The sequence below is a fragment of the Pieris napi genome, chromosome 18 (genome assembly GCF_905475465.1).
Source record: "Pieris napi chromosome 18, ilPieNapi1.2, whole genome shotgun sequence".
Taxonomy (NCBI): Eukaryota; Metazoa; Arthropoda; class Insecta; order Lepidoptera; family Pieridae; genus Pieris; species Pieris napi.
Window position 1 is genome coordinate 7,041,986 of NC_062251.1, and position 18,491 is coordinate 7,060,476.

The 18,491-nt window shown below is 35.4% G+C and overlaps 1 protein-coding gene and 1 non-coding gene across 2 annotated transcripts; both read right to left on the reverse strand.

The window, feature by feature from the left end:
• Nucleotides 1–1,536: 1,536 nt before the first annotated feature.
• Nucleotides 1,537–11,835, reverse strand: LOC125058559 (glutenin, high molecular weight subunit 12-like). Its single transcript, XM_047662656.1, has 6 exons — nt 11,713–11,835; nt 10,547–10,862; nt 8,241–8,311; nt 7,028–7,160; nt 4,747–4,835; nt 1,537–1,723 (listed from the first exon to the last, which is right to left on the reverse strand). Exons 1-6 carry the CDS (start codon nt 11,725–11,727, stop codon nt 1,610–1,612), a joined length of 738 nt encoding a protein of 245 aa, XP_047518612.1. The 5' UTR covers nt 11,728–11,835; the 3' UTR covers nt 1,537–1,609.
• A 2,104-nt stretch (nt 11,836–13,939) lies between these two features.
• On the reverse strand, nt 13,940–14,058 carry LOC125058991. Its single transcript, XR_007118591.1, has one exon. It is a non-coding gene; the product is annotated as a 5S ribosomal RNA (ribosomal RNA).
• Between the last annotated feature and the right edge of the window lie 4,433 nt (nt 14,059–18,491).

Consider the following 18,491-nt stretch of genomic DNA (forward strand, 5'->3'; position numbering starts at 1 on the left):
AAACCGAAATGTGCCCACTTAGTTACTTTCACCTGTATAATACTCGAAACAGCATTAATCTAAGCGTACGACCAACCAGGTTTCAGAAGATAAACCACTCCTTATATGGAAATTGTATTCGTTTTACAACAAACTCCCAAGCGAAATTAGAGAATTATCACTAAATAAATTCAAAGCCCTCGTTAAACGAAAATTAATCAATAACGCTTTTTATAAATTTGATTAATTAAATGATCCTAATCCTTGGGATTGATTTGAGTCAACAACAATTTGTATGACTCAAAACTTGGCGATTAAAAAGTGTGTCGGAGAGTTTCTTGCACTGTCTACGCCCTTGACTTGCGAACAGATAGTAAATGTAAATGCGATGCGACTTGATAGTAAATGTAAATTTAGAATCAATTTAACATGACTGTTGACGTATAAGTATAAGTGTACTTGGCTAAATATATGAATAAAGTTATTTTGAGTTTCAGTTGATATCATCTTCAGTGCTAGATGATGAAAGTAATGTTTAAGATATTGCAATCTTATAATATGTCTTAATTAAAAATAATAATCTTAATATATATAAATTAAGTGTCACGTTGTTTGTCCGCTATGGACTCCTAAACTTAACCGATTTCAATCAAATTTGCACACTGTGTGCAGTTTGATCTAACTTAAAAGATAGGATAGCTTACATCTTAAGTTATACCCGCAATATTATTCTATTGCAAATTATTTGTTTATTATTTGATAGTCACAATTCTAACAGATGGCGCTGTGTTGAAAGTACCAACGTTTCACATAAGCTACAATTTAATGACATAACCACCAAAACGCATGTTCTCCTGCCGTCCCCCTTGAATAGTTTACTTAACAAAAATCTTAGCCACAGCAAGAGAACCAGTCTAGAGAACCAAACATTACAGGAAACGAAAAATATGTTTAATATCGTCAATGTTCGTTAAAATATCATGGTGTTTTTGTCCATAGTTTTGGATGTCAAAAAGGACTAATTTATTAATAACATAAATAAGTCATTAATTCATTATTTCACTAGTTAAATGCTATAAGAGTCTAATAATAAAAAATAAATGTTTTTTTGACATTCGAGGTTATCATTCTACAGTGACGTATTGCTTTTCTATTAAAAAAAAAAATTACATGTCTTGTTTTGCCAAGTTTGATTATGAGGGGCCTCATAGCCTAGCGGTCTTATTAAGTGGCAGCTAGGTGAGGGGTACCGGGTTCGATTCCCGGTTCGAGGGCAAGTTTTAATTTAATTTAAATTTGTTCTCGGCCTTTGGGAGGGTTGTGCGGTACCGGGCGAGTGCCTAACCCGTACATGAAGGACATGATCGAATTTCTAAGGCAAAAAGCACGAATGATAAAAATCTCATACTTGACGCTGGCTAATGCACAAACCGTGCCAGAGAGTTTGCTTACGTTGGTGTGAATTATGACAGCCGTATCACGGAAACGTTTTTAATTTGACAGTTCGTGTCAGACATGCGTCAAAGCATCACCAATATGGCCGTCAGCGAAGTAAAGAAAACGCCAAATCAAGAAAATACTTTTCAAACACACAATAAAAAAAACAGTTTAAGTCTTGAATTTCTGCGTTTCATCTCTCATCATCATGCGTTGTATGTGGTGGCTCCACATCAGCGTGTTCTTCACCTTGATTTTCATCGTTATAGTGGTCGCCATTGTGACCCATACCACCCCCCATCAGATTCTGAAAAAATAAAAATTCTTTCAGGTGTATGAAAATCTCCTACTTCACGGTATCGCGCCGTTCAATTTGAAAGGAAAGTATGTAAAGCCGCGTTTTCATTATGCAAGTATAGGTATGTTATCTAAAGCTGGCGGCTTCAACACATTTACACTTTGTGCTTGTGTAGTGTCTGTGAATAAGGGCGAGACGTGATGTCAAACTGAAATACAATCACAAATACATCATGAAAAGACTGTCCGTCTCTCTCGCGCTCGGTCAAGCTTATGAGTATAAAAGAGACAGTTATTGTTTTTCTTTTGCTACTGTTTATGTTGATATTTACTGTTTGATATTATTATTATTTTATACATGTTGATCTTTTTTCAAACATTACCAGGGCAAGCTCGTGAAATGATGCACAATGTTTTTAATTATTTTAAGCATCTTAATAAAAACAGTTTAATGAAAAAATTTTATATTTAATTTGACACCAGATGCGACTGGGGTTTCTAAGAGGAGTATTGAAAGAATAGTTAGTGAAGTAAAAGTGAAGTGTGTTGAGCTAGATGGAGCTTATGTCGAAAAATGAATAATTATTTACACAAACTACTCTTATACGTTCTTGGTCGGGCTTAGAACTTTTGGATCCACCCTCGTATGCACATAATATTTATATGTATTTGACACATTTTTATTTATTTACAACCCACCCAACCTTACTAAAACCAGAGTAGACTAAAATATATAGCTTGACAAAATAGTAATATTTTTAAACATACTGTATATTTAACATATAATTGCATTAGTGTGAGTACTGTGAACGCGCCAGCTTTCGATAACCGACCTATACTTGCATGCATGACGTCACACTTGTGTGCAAGTGACTTGAATTGGAAACACGATTTTGTTCAACATGCAGCTTGCATGCAAGTCACTTCACTTACTTCTACTCATGATACAATGTTTATCATGAGTAGAAGACGTACTGTGGTAAATCACTACATAGTATAAAACAAAGTCGCTTTCTCTGTCCCTGTGTATGCTTAAATCTTTAAAACTACGCAACGGATTTTGATGCGGTTTTTTTAATAGATAGAGTGATTGAAGAGGAAGGTTTATATGTATAATAACATCCATTAAATAGTGGAGAAATACTGTTATTTTTGAGGTTTCTAATGTGATATCGTAAATCGTAAATAATTACATTTTTTCCGCTTACATTGCGAACCCTACGAGATTTATCAAAATAATGTTCTAAGTCTTGTAAGACTGAGTTTTCTGTAGACCTTTTCAATGTGTACATTGAAAAGGTCTACAGAAAACTCAGCGATGGTATATGTCTATCTCTCATGGATATCCCACAATAAAAATTTTTTGTCATTCACTTTTTACGACAAATAATGGCTAATTTTCGAAGTGATTTTAACCAATACAGCATTAGTCCTTATCCAATTAAATACCTTCAATACATTATTGATTTAATATAGATTCTATATATCCCTTTACAGCATATGATTTAAATGAATATTTTCGAAGATATTACAAATTTAATAATTGCAGGACGCAGCGCGTCGGAGGCCGCGGTTCTCCCTATACTCTATAGCACTTTGAATTTAGTATCAGCATTGCATCCTTACGAAGGGACGGGGCGGGTCGCTAGTATTAAATAAAATATATACGTAAATTTAAAAAATTAAACACACGAGCGAGTTTGCTTATCTTGCCGAAGCAGCGTACAAATTATTTGAAGAAGTATATTATGGTGTGCAATTATTTAATCAATTACCGTCTAAAATTTGTAATAGTAGCGCGTTTAACCAATTCAAAAGGGCATTAAATATATATGTCACCGTAAAATTGTAAAAACCGTTAGATTATAATCTATCTCGCGAGATTGTAAACTGTCGAAAGATTGTCAACTCAACATACTGCTTGCAATTTAACGTATTATTATTCGGTAGTTATATGAAATTGTTGGGAAGTAAAAATAATCTGTAATTGACCAAAGAAGTTTGAATGATAACTAAGTTAGTGTAGTACAATCTACCGAATACCGATAACCGATAACCGATAGATTACAATCTAACGGTTTTTACAATTTTACGTTAACATATATATTAGAATGAGCCTAGACTATAATTGGGACGGCTGATGGCGACGTGAATCTCGTTCGTATATATTAAGTTTCTCATGTAAAGAAATAAATTCTTTTTATAATGAGAAATAAAGTTCTTTTAATATTATACTATTGTTTTCTCTGTATCCAACTTAGCACTCATTTTTACAAGATAATACTTCACACTCCCCTCTATAGACAAGCGCATGCGCTTGCGCTTCCAACTTGCGTGCAAATGAGCTGATTTGAGTGTTGTGCGTATTTGAACTGTACGCACAATACTCAACTGTACAGATACCGGCAAACATCTTGAACATGCGAAGAAGCGATTTTTAGGTATCACTGGGAGGGGGAATCAATTGTCGTTTGTGTCCCGACTTTCCCTCACTCCCTTGTTTAATGCTCAAGAAGTTTGCCGATATCTGTACTGTGAAGGAACAATCTGAAACCTTGTTAGACACAGATCACCCACTTGCCTATTAACAACAAAAATCTGAAGAAAAACATACAGAAATCTGCGTCTATGTGAGTTGTATCACGTCTGTTTTTTTATTAGACCAGAAATTCGTGGATATTTCATACTGTGCCGATTTTGCTGAAACTTGGACTTTAGAGATATTTTAGTTTCAATACATTTGTGAACATCATCATACTAGTAACCAATTAGGAAGCGTTCAACTATTACGTAACGAATTTTGGGGGGGGGGTCCTTTTGTAAAACGTTACGATGCGGGGCGGGCATTGAATTACGCGTTATTCTTAATATTAATTTCAACTTTCCAGTACTTTACACCACGTAATGGTGACTGTTAGGTATAAAGAGTCACTGGGTGGTCACAAAACGTTTTACTATTGGGTTCAGAAAAACGTTACGGCGCGTTACACGGGGCTGGGGGGGGGGTCAATAATCTCCAAAAATTGCGTGTACCTGACAGCACGAACAGAGGAGACAGCTGAGACAAGCCATGCATGATGCACAGCACGCCATATCTGCGATACCAGGTGTTGGTGGTGATGCTGTGGAGAAACGAACTATGTATCATTTTTCGTAGTAAAATATATTATAATACTAATATTATAAAGAGGTGATCGTTGGCGTAAAGGCTCCAACGTGCGACATCCCTGAGGTCGTAGTTTCGAGCCCCGGCTGTGCACCAATGGACTTTCTTTCTATATGCGCATTTAACATATGCTCGAACCGCTGGAAGGAAGTGAGGAAACCGCTTGCCTTAGACCCAAAAAGTCGACGGCGTGGACACAGGAGACTGATCACCTACAGCCCTGCGATTCTGTAACTCACTTTTCAGAGCGACCGCCGATGTGAAAACCGCTGTGTGAGTTCGAAAAGTGAGTTACAGAATCGCAGGGCTGGCCTATTAGATTGACAAATGATGATGAAACAGAAACGTGAGGCCCAGACAAAGTAAATTTAGAATCAATTTAACATCTTTCCTGTTTATTAGTGTACTTGGTTACCTATATGAATAAATTAAAAAAAAAAAGATGTTATTTCATTTAATCAAGGTTGTTTGTTACTTAGTACCATTACGCGGCCGTGAAATACGAAATCATCGCATTTCCGTATACAACCAAATGCTAATTTTACATGCCTATCTATATATAATTATTAAAATGAAATGTTTTTGTCTCGCTAAAACTCGAGAATGGCTGGATTTGGCTCATTATGATCTTGAAATATTTGTGAAAGTTAGAAGAAGGTTTAAACGGTAAGAAACATTTATAATATACAAAAAAAAATTAAAACATAAACCTATTAATATAATGTTTTTCTATCAAATATATTATATAGATACAGAGGTTGTAATTGACTGTATGTTTTTAATTGAAGCACTAAAAATGATTCTGAAGATTTTTCTTGTTGGTGTTCAAGTGGAATCGAGAATCGTTTAGAAGTCAATACGATGTTTTTTTTATTATTTAATACCTGTGTACAGAACACTGTCGGGTCCGCTAGTATTATATAAAAACAAGTACTTCGCCTCATGATGATTCATAAGAAAGGTATATAATTGTTCAAGGTTGGATCGCTGTTACCGGTGCTATGCTATGAACGCACTTTACTCAACAACTATTGAACGGATTTTTATATAGTTAACATCAATAGATCTGATTCCTAAGGAAGGTTTAGGTATGTAGTTGTTTATTGTTCACGGAATATATTGCAGTCACCAATAGAAAAGTGTTTACGGGTCACTTCTACTCGTGCGAATGCATATCTGATATTAACGCGATTTACTCAAAAATTACCGAACGGATTTTTGTACAGTTTTTACTAATAGATAGTATGATTCCCAATGAAGGTTTAAGTGTATAATTTTTCAAGGTTTAGGTCAGATTTCATGTAAATACGACGACTCATTTGTCTAGTGGTTAGTACCCCTGACTGCGAATCCATGGGTCCCGGGTTCGATCCCCGGCTGAGACGAACATCGATGTGATGAGCATTTGGTGTTGTGCTTAGGTCTTGGGTGTTTAAATATGTATTTATATGTCTATCTATCTATAATATGTATTTATATCCGTTGCCTAGTACCCATAACACAAGCTTCACCAGCTTAGCATGGGACTAGGTCAATTGGTGTGAATTGTCTTTAAAAAAAAATACGTGTCCAGCCAAGAAAACAAAAAGTACGCCGCGTGTAACATTTAACTTACTTTTTACCTCTTTTACAACTCGTAAACACATAATCTGATACTTTTAAGTAATTAATATTTAATTAATCCTAAATCAACATGTATGCTTAAAATATACAAGAATATATGACTTCACAAATTTTACACACATACACATCAATTGCTCTCTACAACATACTTGAGGAACAATCTGCTCCTTAGCATAATGCTGAGCCAGGGCCAATTACAACCACAGCACACACACGAGTTTACTCTTCCCTAAAGGCCGGCAACGCACCCACTAAAAATGGGTGTCTATGGGCTGCGTAGACTGCCCTTTTTGGCTCGCTTGCCCCCCTATTATATAAAAAAAAAATTACACAAATCTTGTTCTTTAAAAGAAAAAAAATATTATCTTTCATTCCTTTTTATATTATTGTTATTTTATATGTGTGTTTTGTTAGTGATAAATGTAATGTCTATGTCTAATTTCGCTTAAGAATGAACATGCTTAAAAATCGATCTACAAATGTACTAAGGGCTAACCGATTCTCAACTCTAACTGAGCGAGTTACCTGGATATCCCGATCCATGTCCAGGATGTCCGGGGTAACCCTGGGCCGGATATCCTGGTGCCCCTGGGTACCCGGGCTGTCCCTGCATAGGATACTGGTAACCAGGAGGTGCTTGTTGATAGTTCGGTGGGTACTGCAAGACAAATAAAAATTAATTCTTGCCTTAAAACTTTTTTTTTATTTCGCAGCGCAACGCTAGCAAAAATATCATATGTATTTAAATTTTCTTATTCCTTTAAGATGACAAAATAATAATAGAATAAAAAACTTATTGATCTAGATCAATCAATGGAAACTTTCATTTTAATCAAAATAATAGTAAATAATCTAACCACCGGTGATAGTGATAGGAATATTGTAAATACTGTACAAAGAAGCTAGATTTATAAAAGATATTAAAAAAACAACATCATTTAAATAATCATTTATAATATACCTGGTGCCCGCGACTTCGTCTGCGCGTAAAATAATATTTGTCCAAATGATGTAGCGTGAAAAACATATTTTAAATACCCGAAGTGATTTACCACTATTTTGGTTATAATGGCTTACACAAAAGATATATATATATATATATTTAAGATAAACATTTCCATCATACATTACATATGTGTACCTCTAGCAGTTTTGACAGCGCACGCCAGAGTAGCTTGCAGATGGTAGATTTTTTTACTTTAGTTTGGACAATTCACACAATATCTTTATAAATTGTCTATGTGTTATTCTGATGTATATACTATATTATTGAAAAGTTTCATTAAAATCCATGGAGTAGTTTTTAGGTAAAAGAGTAACATCCATCCATACTTACAAACTTTCGCCTTAAAAATATTAGTAAAGCTTAGGTTTCCTAGAAAAGCGGTGCCGTTAACTAACGCCCGTCATGTTACGGTTGTTAATAACGGCCGTCTTTACTTTTTAACATAATGCAAAAAACAATCATTTTCGCTCGTCTAAGTCACGTTTCCACTCATTGTATTAATTAAATATGGGCACCGCTACACGCGAAAAACGTTGAACTAATGTTTATCACCGTCATGCGAATGACAGCACCGCTATTTGACGTTACGGTGACACTCAACGTTCTCTAGAAAACCTACTCCGATGTTATTTATAGACAACGTATGGGTGACGTCACCCAACGTTACATTACGGCCGTTAGATAACGGCACCGCTTTTCTAGGAAACCTAAGCTTAAGATAACATTCCTTACCATCCCCTGTTGATATGGCGGTGGAGATACATTTGCAATGTTTTGTGGACCGGTGATTTGTCCTTGAGGATCTGTACGAAAAAAAAAATTTCGTCAAATTACTTTTTTTATATAGGCAAACGGGATGATCCATGTGTATGTTAACGTAAAATTGTAAATAACGTTAGATTGTAATCTATCTCGCGAGATTATAAACTGTCGAAAGATTGTGAACTAAAGGTACTGCTTACAATTTAACGTATAAGTACTAACGTATACTATAAATACTAATTTTTGAAGTGCATTCATTTTATTTGACCGATACCCTTGTTTCATTCCTAACTCTATGGACATATAACGGTCTACTATAAACCCGACCAATCAGCGCGCGAGGTGCGTACCGTTTCACAATTTGACGATTTCACTTCGATAGATTATAATCTACCTAATCTAATACGTTAAATTGTAAGCAGTACGTTGAGTTCACAATTTTTCGACAGTTTACAATCTCGCGAGATAGATTACAATCTAACGGTTTTTACAATTTTACGTTGACATGTACATTTGATGGGCCAAGGCTGTAAATTTTGGTCACTCAGACTTTCTTAGATTTATAAGCGTGGCGTATAAACAGTTACGCCCCGAGAGTATAGCCAGACGCAGGCACTCTCAACAACATTGCAATGTTACATATCAATTAACATTTATTTAACAATATCTTTCAGGCCACTAGTTAAACTGCGCTTTTTAGTTAACAGGCTAGGCTGTTAATTGAACGGCTTATTAAGCTTGTAGGCTGTGACATATATACAATAACAAAAAAATAAATAGTAAATATAATTACCAAAGTCACGATTAAACATCAGGTTATTTTCGCGTTTGATCTTTATCAAAGAATTACGATTAAAAATAATAATTTATACGTTTTTGTAATTTATACATACATTATTAATAGTTATTTATATTACGAATCAACGAGAAAACACGTATGACATATCCATTATAATTGTGTTAATTATTGATAATAATTACAGACTTGCTCTATCTTTTTTTCCATACTTTTGTTATTTTTCTTTTTGAAGTGAAACTTCTTTATCGGGGTTGGAAAAAAATTTATTGTAACATTTTTCCGTTACGCGCCATCTTTTGAAATGAAACTTCTTTATCGACGTATGGGAGAAATTTTGTAGCAGGTTACGCGCCATGTTGCTTTTTGAAGTCAAACTTCTTTATCGGCGTTGGAAAAAAATTTACACACATTTGTCACATTTTTCGGTTACGCGCCATCTTTTTCTTGTCCCTACCACGGTTGATCCGAAGAGATTCGAAGCCATTAGTAACAAAAAAATATAATAACGGTAACAATGATAGTAATACTAATTAATTCTATTACAATTAATGAAATTCTGTAATAATCTTAGTACTACATAGTAGTACAGCAATAAGTTAAAATTAAATAATTGTATTTGTATTCGTGTCTGTAATAATAAAAGCCTTTTGTTAAACTTTATCTAAGTAATTTAACTTTAATTAACCAATTTCTGTAAAGTTGCTTATAGTAGATAATTTTTCGAAAAATAAGGTCATAAAGAAGTTCCACTTCTTACGTGTGTACACCTAGTACACGCACACATTTTTGATTATCATTACTATTATTTTGTGTGTTTCGTTACTAAAAAATGTTATGTCTATACTTAGTCCGGCCATAAATACTGTTACAATTAAAAATAAACAAAATACTACATTTTAATTTATTTTTAATTTTTTTAATATCTATCATATTTTTTATATGATTGCTCATTGAGTTTTCTCATTTTGGCGCCAATACAGTGTAGTTTTGCAATTTTAAAATGGAGTGGGATGATAAAGAGAACCGAATCGCTGTGATGATTGCATTACACAAAGTATGCAATCACAGCGAGGTATGGAGCCAAATGCAATTTTTAAAACTCTCCATACGCTTGGTATTAATCAAAAATTTGTGTACCGGATTATTAATATGAGACTTTCTCTGTTTGTGACAGAAAAAGATCTGCCTTGGGACAGGATTTATCTCGGGAGAAAAAGATTGTACCTAGATCCATGTCGCGTATTTTAAATGATGACTTAGGACTTGTAGCCTATAAGAGACGTAGTGCTCATTTCTTTACTGATAATTTAAAAAAAAGGGTGCGTGTACTTATGTACGCGCGGAAGAAGTTATACTTATTTGGCATTATTAAAAGTAGTTTTTGATTGCATGCAATTTTTTTTCTTTGTTTCAGTATTTATGGCAAGACTAGGTACGAGGTGATAAATAACTAACGGGACCTTTTTAATTTTCCTACCTTGCCCAACAGGCGATTGCTGTCTCGCATCTGGTGAGCCAAATGGAGTCTGCCCCTGCCCGAATGGAGTCTGTCCTTGCCCGAATGGAGTCTGCTCGAATGGAGACTGTCCTTGCCCGAATGGAGTCTGTCCTTGCCCGAATGGACTCTGCCCGAATGGAGACTGTCCTTGCCCAAATGGACTCTGCCCAAATGGAGACTGTCCTTGCCCAAATGGACTCTGCCCGAATGGAGACTGTCCTTGCCCAAATGGAGACTGTCCAAACGGGCTTTGTTCCTGTCCACCAAAACGCGGGTGGCCCTGTGGCGGTCGTGGCTGTAAAAAAAAACATTATCCATAATTATTCTGTACCGATACTTCAAACATCATGTAGAGGAAGGATGCTAAACCATTCCTCCAACCTAAAGCGAGGGACCCGTACCACTGACTGACCTGAAACCCCAAGGGCTTTTTTTATGGAATCTCGCTATTGAGGGCCTTGACAGCTCAGCCCGGGCTGTTATGGGGAGTGTAGCTCGGCCGGACCCCCCGTGGCTAATAAGCTGTATTCTTCGTTGGAATAACTTAGGGGACACACCACCGGATGAGACACCGAGGCATAGACAGATAACGCAGCTCATCAGCAGGTCATCTCGCCGACGGAGGACCTGGACTGCGAGCCACGAATCTGCACGACGCCCCTCACAACGTATGAAGCAAGATAACGATTGAGACCAGTCGCGCCCGAAGCCGCCACCTCACCAAGGGCTTTACGCTCGCCCCAGTGCCGTCCTGCATCAGCAGGGTGCGAACACACCGCCAGCAGGGCTCTGACCATACTTGTCGATGTCCGCCCTAGTACGGTATCGCAGTGATTTGAGCCATAGATAGACAGGTGGCTACAATCTCTATTTGATTTATACTGCAAGCCAACCACACAACATTGACATTGGTCATCCCTTCTTAGTGTTATTTGTTAGGTTATATATGAACCATTTGAAGTAGTGAATTAGTGTTTGTTTGTTTATCTAAATTATGAATATATAATATTTTTATTAGCTTTTAAAGCGTCCGACGGGTTGTTTAATTAACTCATAATAAAGACCGTTTTTATGTTCGAAACAGAAATGTTTCCCGTAATCTTGTGGAACTTATGAAGTTACTGTTAAAGAAATTATTAACTTACTAATGCATTACCCATTATACAATTCCATTTTAAACAAAAAATTTACAATTTTTTATTTACATTACTGTACAGATGTCAAAATTGAAATATCTGATTGACAGTCACAGACAGAAGAATATTCCAATGATAACAAAATAAATTCGGTCGAAATAATTCCTGGACAGGTAGAATTATTTGTGTCTGTTTTATAATGTTTCTTCTTTGATAAAGAAAAATAGATTTTTTGAATACCTGCTGGTTTCTCAGTTATCACCATACTATAAAAATTGCAGGGTACCTTCAAGAAAAGAGCGTACCAATTCTTAAAAGGCCGGCAACGCACTCGCGAGCCCTCTGGCATTGAGGGTGTCCATGGGCGGCGGTATCACTTAACATCAGGTGAGCCTCCTGGGTCAAACGGCCCCCTGTTCTATAAAAAAAGGGTGCGTGTACTTATGTACGCTCGTAAGAAGTTATACTTCTTTGGCATTATTAAAAATAGTTTTCTAATTTCTTACAAATAATTAATTACAATTAAATAATCAAAGACTGGAAAAGAAGTCATTACAGTCAATAAAGTTCAGTTTACATTTGAATAATTAAATAAATAAATGTTTATTAATATTATATTTATTATTATTTTCTAATATTAATTCGTATTGAAATTGAAGAAAGAAATTTAATTAAATAAATGTGGCGCAAGCTGAAGAAAGGGAACTTTGGAAGAGGTTTTGCTATGATACTGACGCATCCCTGCAAGCATTGTATCCCTGGAGGGGGATCTATACAAATCAGGGCGAATCGGCCGTTGTGATTGGCCCTTGCTGTGCCAAGGTCCATTCCACATCATTCATACATAGAGGACCGTGATTTCAACGGTTGATCGCGTGGAGGGTTGCAGCCAAGGCTACGTTGGTACCTGCCTCGGGTTGCTGGTGGCGCCGTGGGGTTTTAGTGGGTAGGCACAGCAGCGAGTCCCACAAAATGCTTCACCACGAGACAACCACGCCGTGGGAGGGAATGCGTAACGTATTTCCCCACCAAAAAAAAAACAAATATGGGGTTCATAAAAACTATTGTATTAATATAATTTAATTGTACATTTTGGAAATGATAATAATAATAAAAGCCTTTATTCAGATAGAAAATTTTACATAATTTTAAACTTAAACTATTATCACTAGTGAGTCACCCGACCACACCGGCAACCCATCTGTTTGCCCAACTTTGGCAAAGGCCTCCTCCATTTCTTTCCACTCTGACCTGTTCTGAGCTTTCCTGGTCCAAATTTTCCCAGTTACGGATTATATTTCGTCTTCCCACCTTCGAAACTGTCTACCTCGTTTTCTTTTCTTATTTCATGGGTACCAATATATGATCTTTTTGTTCCACTTTTCTATACCTCTTATTATGTGACCAGCCCATTTCCATTTCAATCTTCGTATCCTCGTTGTGACGTCTTCAATCTTCGTGTGGTTTCTTATGATTTTATTATTGATTCTATCGGACTTCCTGATATTTAGCATGCTTCTTTCCATCGCCGTCTGGCATGTCTTCAGTTGCCTGGTTTGCATTGTAGTGAGTGCCCAAGTTTGGCAGCCGTATGTTAATACTGGAAGTATGCAAGTGTTATACACCTTTGATTTGACATTTATTTTTATTTCTGTGTTTTTCATGATTTCGCTAAGCCCCCAGTAACATTTCCATGCTTCCCAATTCTTGTATCAATCTCCTTCCTTCTACATTTTGGATATAAAAGGCTCTAAAAGTTTGCGCCTGATAGATAGTACCGGTGACCGCAGAGCTGGTGCTTTTCTCGCTCAACGAACAACTATCGCAATACACCGAGGGAATGCTCCCAACATTAGACACCAGGAACCAAACTTTTTATCAAATTTTAATTATTATTTATTAATTATGATTAAGTTTAGTAACTGTTTACTCAGGATCAACTCAACTCAGGATTAATTGAATTCACACGGGCCTAAGCCAAGTGAATACAGCTTTTATTATTACAAATTACGGTTTTTGAAATACAGCTATTTATAAGAAAAACTTGTTATATAACGAAGAAAATGTATTATTTTTTAATTTATTATAATGAATATTCTTTAAAGGTATTGTATTTTGCAAGGAAACTAGTGACCCCGCAATTATTATCGTCCAGAGATTCTGGTGTACGTTTACTAGGACTAATTTAGTTAAGTGATTCCAAAAATAATTTTCATTTCTTATCGCTACGAAAAAAAGCCAACATCACGAGGTGTTCCCAGGCGGTCACCCATCCAAGTACTGACCTCGCCCGACGTTGCTTAACTTCGGTGATCGGACGAGAACCGGTGTATTCAACGTGGTATGGACGTTGGCGATAGTTATGTCGAAAATATAAAATAGAACAACTATAGCAAAAAAGTGTCGTTACAACTTTCTGTCTTAATTTTTTTCCGTCTAGCCCACTTTCGCAACGCGCGATAAGGAACTTCGTTCCAAAAATAAAATACAAATTTGGGGTGGACATCCCTTATCACTTAGGGATTTGAAAGATAGTTAGTAGCCGATTCTCAGACTTACTAAATATGCAAATTTTTCCACCCTATTCTTTCAACGCCCTTTCTTTGCCCTTTCCGAGCGGCTTGATCCCTTGGCGTTGCGTAAAGATGTGGGGTCACTCTGAATCTTCTACCACATTTACCATGGAGAGTTCAGAGGTGATGTTCGGATGTTCTGCATAGTTTCATCATCGGACGTCGAGGCAGAATACAAAATACCATCCGTATCACCTCGACGTCCGAACTGAAAACAATGTGTACGCCTAAAAAAATACAAGCAAAATAAGACATCATAAATTTAACATAATTTTTTTAATTTTTTAAGTCTCCATAACATTAACTATTAAAAATCATATAATTTATAATTTAAACTAGCTTATAAATACGAAAAAAATAACAAAAATAAAACACAATAACTAACATATATTATTAAAAAGAGTCCAATATATTATTAAAAGGTTCCGAAGACTTCTTTATCCGAGGTAGCTGCCAGCTCTTCGGTCTCCTGTGATGTCAACTAACCTTTTTGCTATTTCCTTTAAGGACCAAGAGATGTTGAATTGATATTGTTAATTCATTTAATGTATAAAATAACAATAGTAATCATTTTGTTTTCGTTTAAGAACAGAATAATTTCAGAGGAAGTAATTTAAAATGATTGTGACGATGCGACAATTTGGCGAACATGTCGTGGAAAGTTACGGAATCGGCGCGTCCTTCACGTATGTACTGGTATACAAATATTACAAACAGGAAATATTTGATTGTTTCTTTGAAAACTCCAAAACAACTGGACCGATTTCGAAAATTCATTCGCCATTAGAACCCTACATTATCAATGGACTGTATTTGTCTGATTAATAAAATTATTATTATTATTATTATTATTATATACCAGGATAAAGGTTAAAAATAATAAAAAGCAAAAAAATAAATAGCAAATAATATAGCAAATAAATAAAAAGCAAATAGTAGGATGAAAACCATTGGAAAAGGAGGCGAATATTATAAAAATGAAAGGAAAAATAATTTACGGGCGATCTGAGGTCGGGAAGGGGTAGGGGGAGGGGGGAGGTTTAAGGGTATAAAACGGTTTATCTCGATTTCCCGCAATACTAAAAGTCCTATGGAAAAAAGTCAAATGGCATAGTTTTAGATAATAAAAAGATCTAAAACTTTTGTGTTTACACTTTTTTCACATAACCTCAAAATTTATGTGATTATTATCAAGAAAATCTTTAAAAAAATCCACTGAATTTGGTGAAAAGTTACCTTTTTATGTCCTAAATACGATGTAATTTATTTGATTTGAAATTTTTATTTTTTCACCTTATTTTGAATTGATATCGAAAAAGAACCCTAATTTTCAAGTTGGTGTGCTTTCTGAATGTTTAAATCTCTACTTTCCGATGTTATATATATATATATATATATATATATAGTAAATATTCTCAGGAAATGCAAAAAATATATATCCTTGAACGATACATATTGTGGCTTGGTTATCAGCTAGGGAAACCACGTTAAAAAAAACGCGCTAAGAACACTACCTCATAGGTGGCGTGAAAACGTGTGCATATTATGACGATAACAACTTTTATAACTTTTTGAATCGTTATATCTCAGAAACGGTGGCTCGTAAGAAAAAAAGTACCTATTGAAACATTTTTATAGATAATTGTATGATCTACAATGTTAGTCGGAGGTAATTTTATGATAAAACTTACCGTTTTGCTGAAAATCGCGAAAAGCTCTTTTTTTGACCTTTGCCCTTGAATTATTTTTTTTCCTTACACGGGAATGACGGGGAACTTCTAGACATTGTTTATAATTATGTTTTGAACAATTTTACTGAAATTCAGCTTGTTGGGACTTTATGTAACTTCACTCTCATTTTTTGGTCTAAATTGACCGGACTAACAATATTTTCGAAAAAGTAAGATTTCTGTATGAAATAACGATACTTTTGTATCGATGACGTCGCATTGGTCCGCCAAGCGTCCGCTAACATAGAATAGTAAATACATAAATAGCAATTAGGGCTAGCGCGCACGGGTTACTTTTGTCACCGTGACTGTTTCTTCATAACAAGTCTGCGAATATGTATGGATATGCGCGCCTGTTACGACGTGACAACTGGGTGGCATTTATGTACGCCGACCAGCTAACAAGCCCATGACGTAACTTACACCACGAAATACGCTTTTCATAGCAGTGCTTTGTCTCTCAGCGTCGTTCGTTCGAATTTCCCTTCCGATTCTTGACTTTGGTGCACGCAAAATGACGTCATCGTCTACACAAAAAAAAAATATCCGAGAAGACGATATTGTTAATGACATCATTATTGAAGTAGTAGAAAAGAGGTGCTGGTCTCTTTTCGACTCTATGATAAAGAACTGAGCGACTCTTGATATAATTTGAAAATTAAAGCAAGGGAAGAGATAAGTTGTTCCTCCAAAGAGGGGTGCACCAGTATTCTTTTTGCATTTTTTTTTCCTTCTGAGACTGATGACTCAACAGACAACGACCGTCTCTTCGAAATCTATATCGGCAAATGACGCTTCGATTAAAAAACATGTGTGTGTACTTATGTACACGCGTTAGAAGTTATACTTCTATGGCGTAACAAGCTAAAAATCTTTCAAAAAATTTATCTTTCGAATTATTATACGTTTATAGAAAAATCGACACTAACAATAGAATAATAATTAATAATTTTATTTATTGCAAGAATATGGTACAAAAATGTGTAAAGTGGTACAATCGTTAGTTCGCATATTCTGCCACACATAATGGCGCGCAAATTTGTCTTAAGAAATTTTACATTATTAGTCAAAGTCAATTCTTTAATTATCTGTATCGTACATATCATATCTACTTATAGAAAAAAGGTATGTTTGAGGTAAAGGTACATTGAAAGTTTTATTATAACGCATTATCTAGTGAATTAAAATTTATTTCAATATCACATAAAAAATATTTCTACATAATTAAAGTAATCAACAGTTTTTATTTTAGAATGTTGACTATGCATTCAGGGTGTCGGTTTTTTGTGACGGTGTAACGCGCATCGTAAAAATTTACTGTCATCATTTTTCCCTAACTAAAAAGAAGTATAACTTCAACAAAATTTTTGCCACTGTCACCCTTCGTAAGCGCACTCCACTTTAGAAACATGACGTGACAATAACAAAAACTTTATTGTAACAAAAGTAACCCGTGTGCGCTTAGTCTTAGGTAGGAATATTACAAAGCGTAATAAATAGTAAACAATGGAAGGTTGTTAAAACGACTTATGCAAGGTCTCTATGAAGCTGCTGAAAATGTCCGAGAACATGCAATATTTGTGCAGCCGGCTTATACTTTTATCAGCCGTTTGTGTTGTTGTCTGAATATCTCAGTACAAAGTCATAAAAATAAATTACGGCTTCCATATGCGTACACGCATTGACTTAATGTCGCTATAACTTTCCACCCTTCCTCAAGGTTAGATAAAGACACGTTTACATGGCAACAAAAGTAATGCGATTTTTTCGTTGATTACATTTTAAATGAGAACGTTTTTAAAACATGTTACTGATAACAATGAACGTTCTTTTGAGTGTAATAAAGGTACATTTTACGCAATTTTTTACATTCAATGCCGAGGATTGGATTTAAACAGTTTATAGCGATTAAATAAAATCATTTATATAATCACATTCGTTAATATTCTAATTATGAAATGAAATACAGACTTTTATTGGCATATTTTATTTACATACTTCTTTAAGGAAATTTAAAAATTAAATTAAAGCATTATTCTCCTAACAAAACAATGCTTTAAAATATTTTTTTAATTATTAAAGTACAATGTGTCCGGACCAAGGAGAAAGAGCGTACCAATTATTGAAAGGCCGGCAACGCACTTGCGAGCCGAGCGAGGCAGTGAGTGTCCATGGGCGGCGGTATCACTTAAGTGATGGCTCACCATGATGATGTTAACATCAGGTGAGCCTCCTGCCCGTTTGCCTCCTATTAATTAAAAAAATAAAAAAAACACTGTCTCCGACACTATCGACATCTTTAGTGTGAGTGAGGTCACAGTAGCGATATTGTATCTTTTGTATTTAAATATACACTCTGAGCTTGTTTTATCTTAACATGCCGGAAAGATAAGTCCTAAACTCATTATTTCACGTGAGTAAGGCACTTAGGTTAACAATAAGCGATTGATTTTTGTTTTTATCGGTTTTTAGTATGTGTTCAGGG

Bases quoted from the DNA above. Each gene is read 5' to 3' on its own strand.
- LOC125058559 (XM_047662656.1), bottom strand. The intron at 7,161-8,240 runs GTAAGGAATGTT...TTTGTCTTGCAG, and splicing joins CGCCATATCAACAGGGGATG to TACCCACCGAACTATCAACA. The intron at 4,836-7,027 runs GTAACTCGCTCA...GTTTCTCCACAG, and splicing joins ACATGGATCGGGATATCCAG to CATCACCACCAACACCTGGT.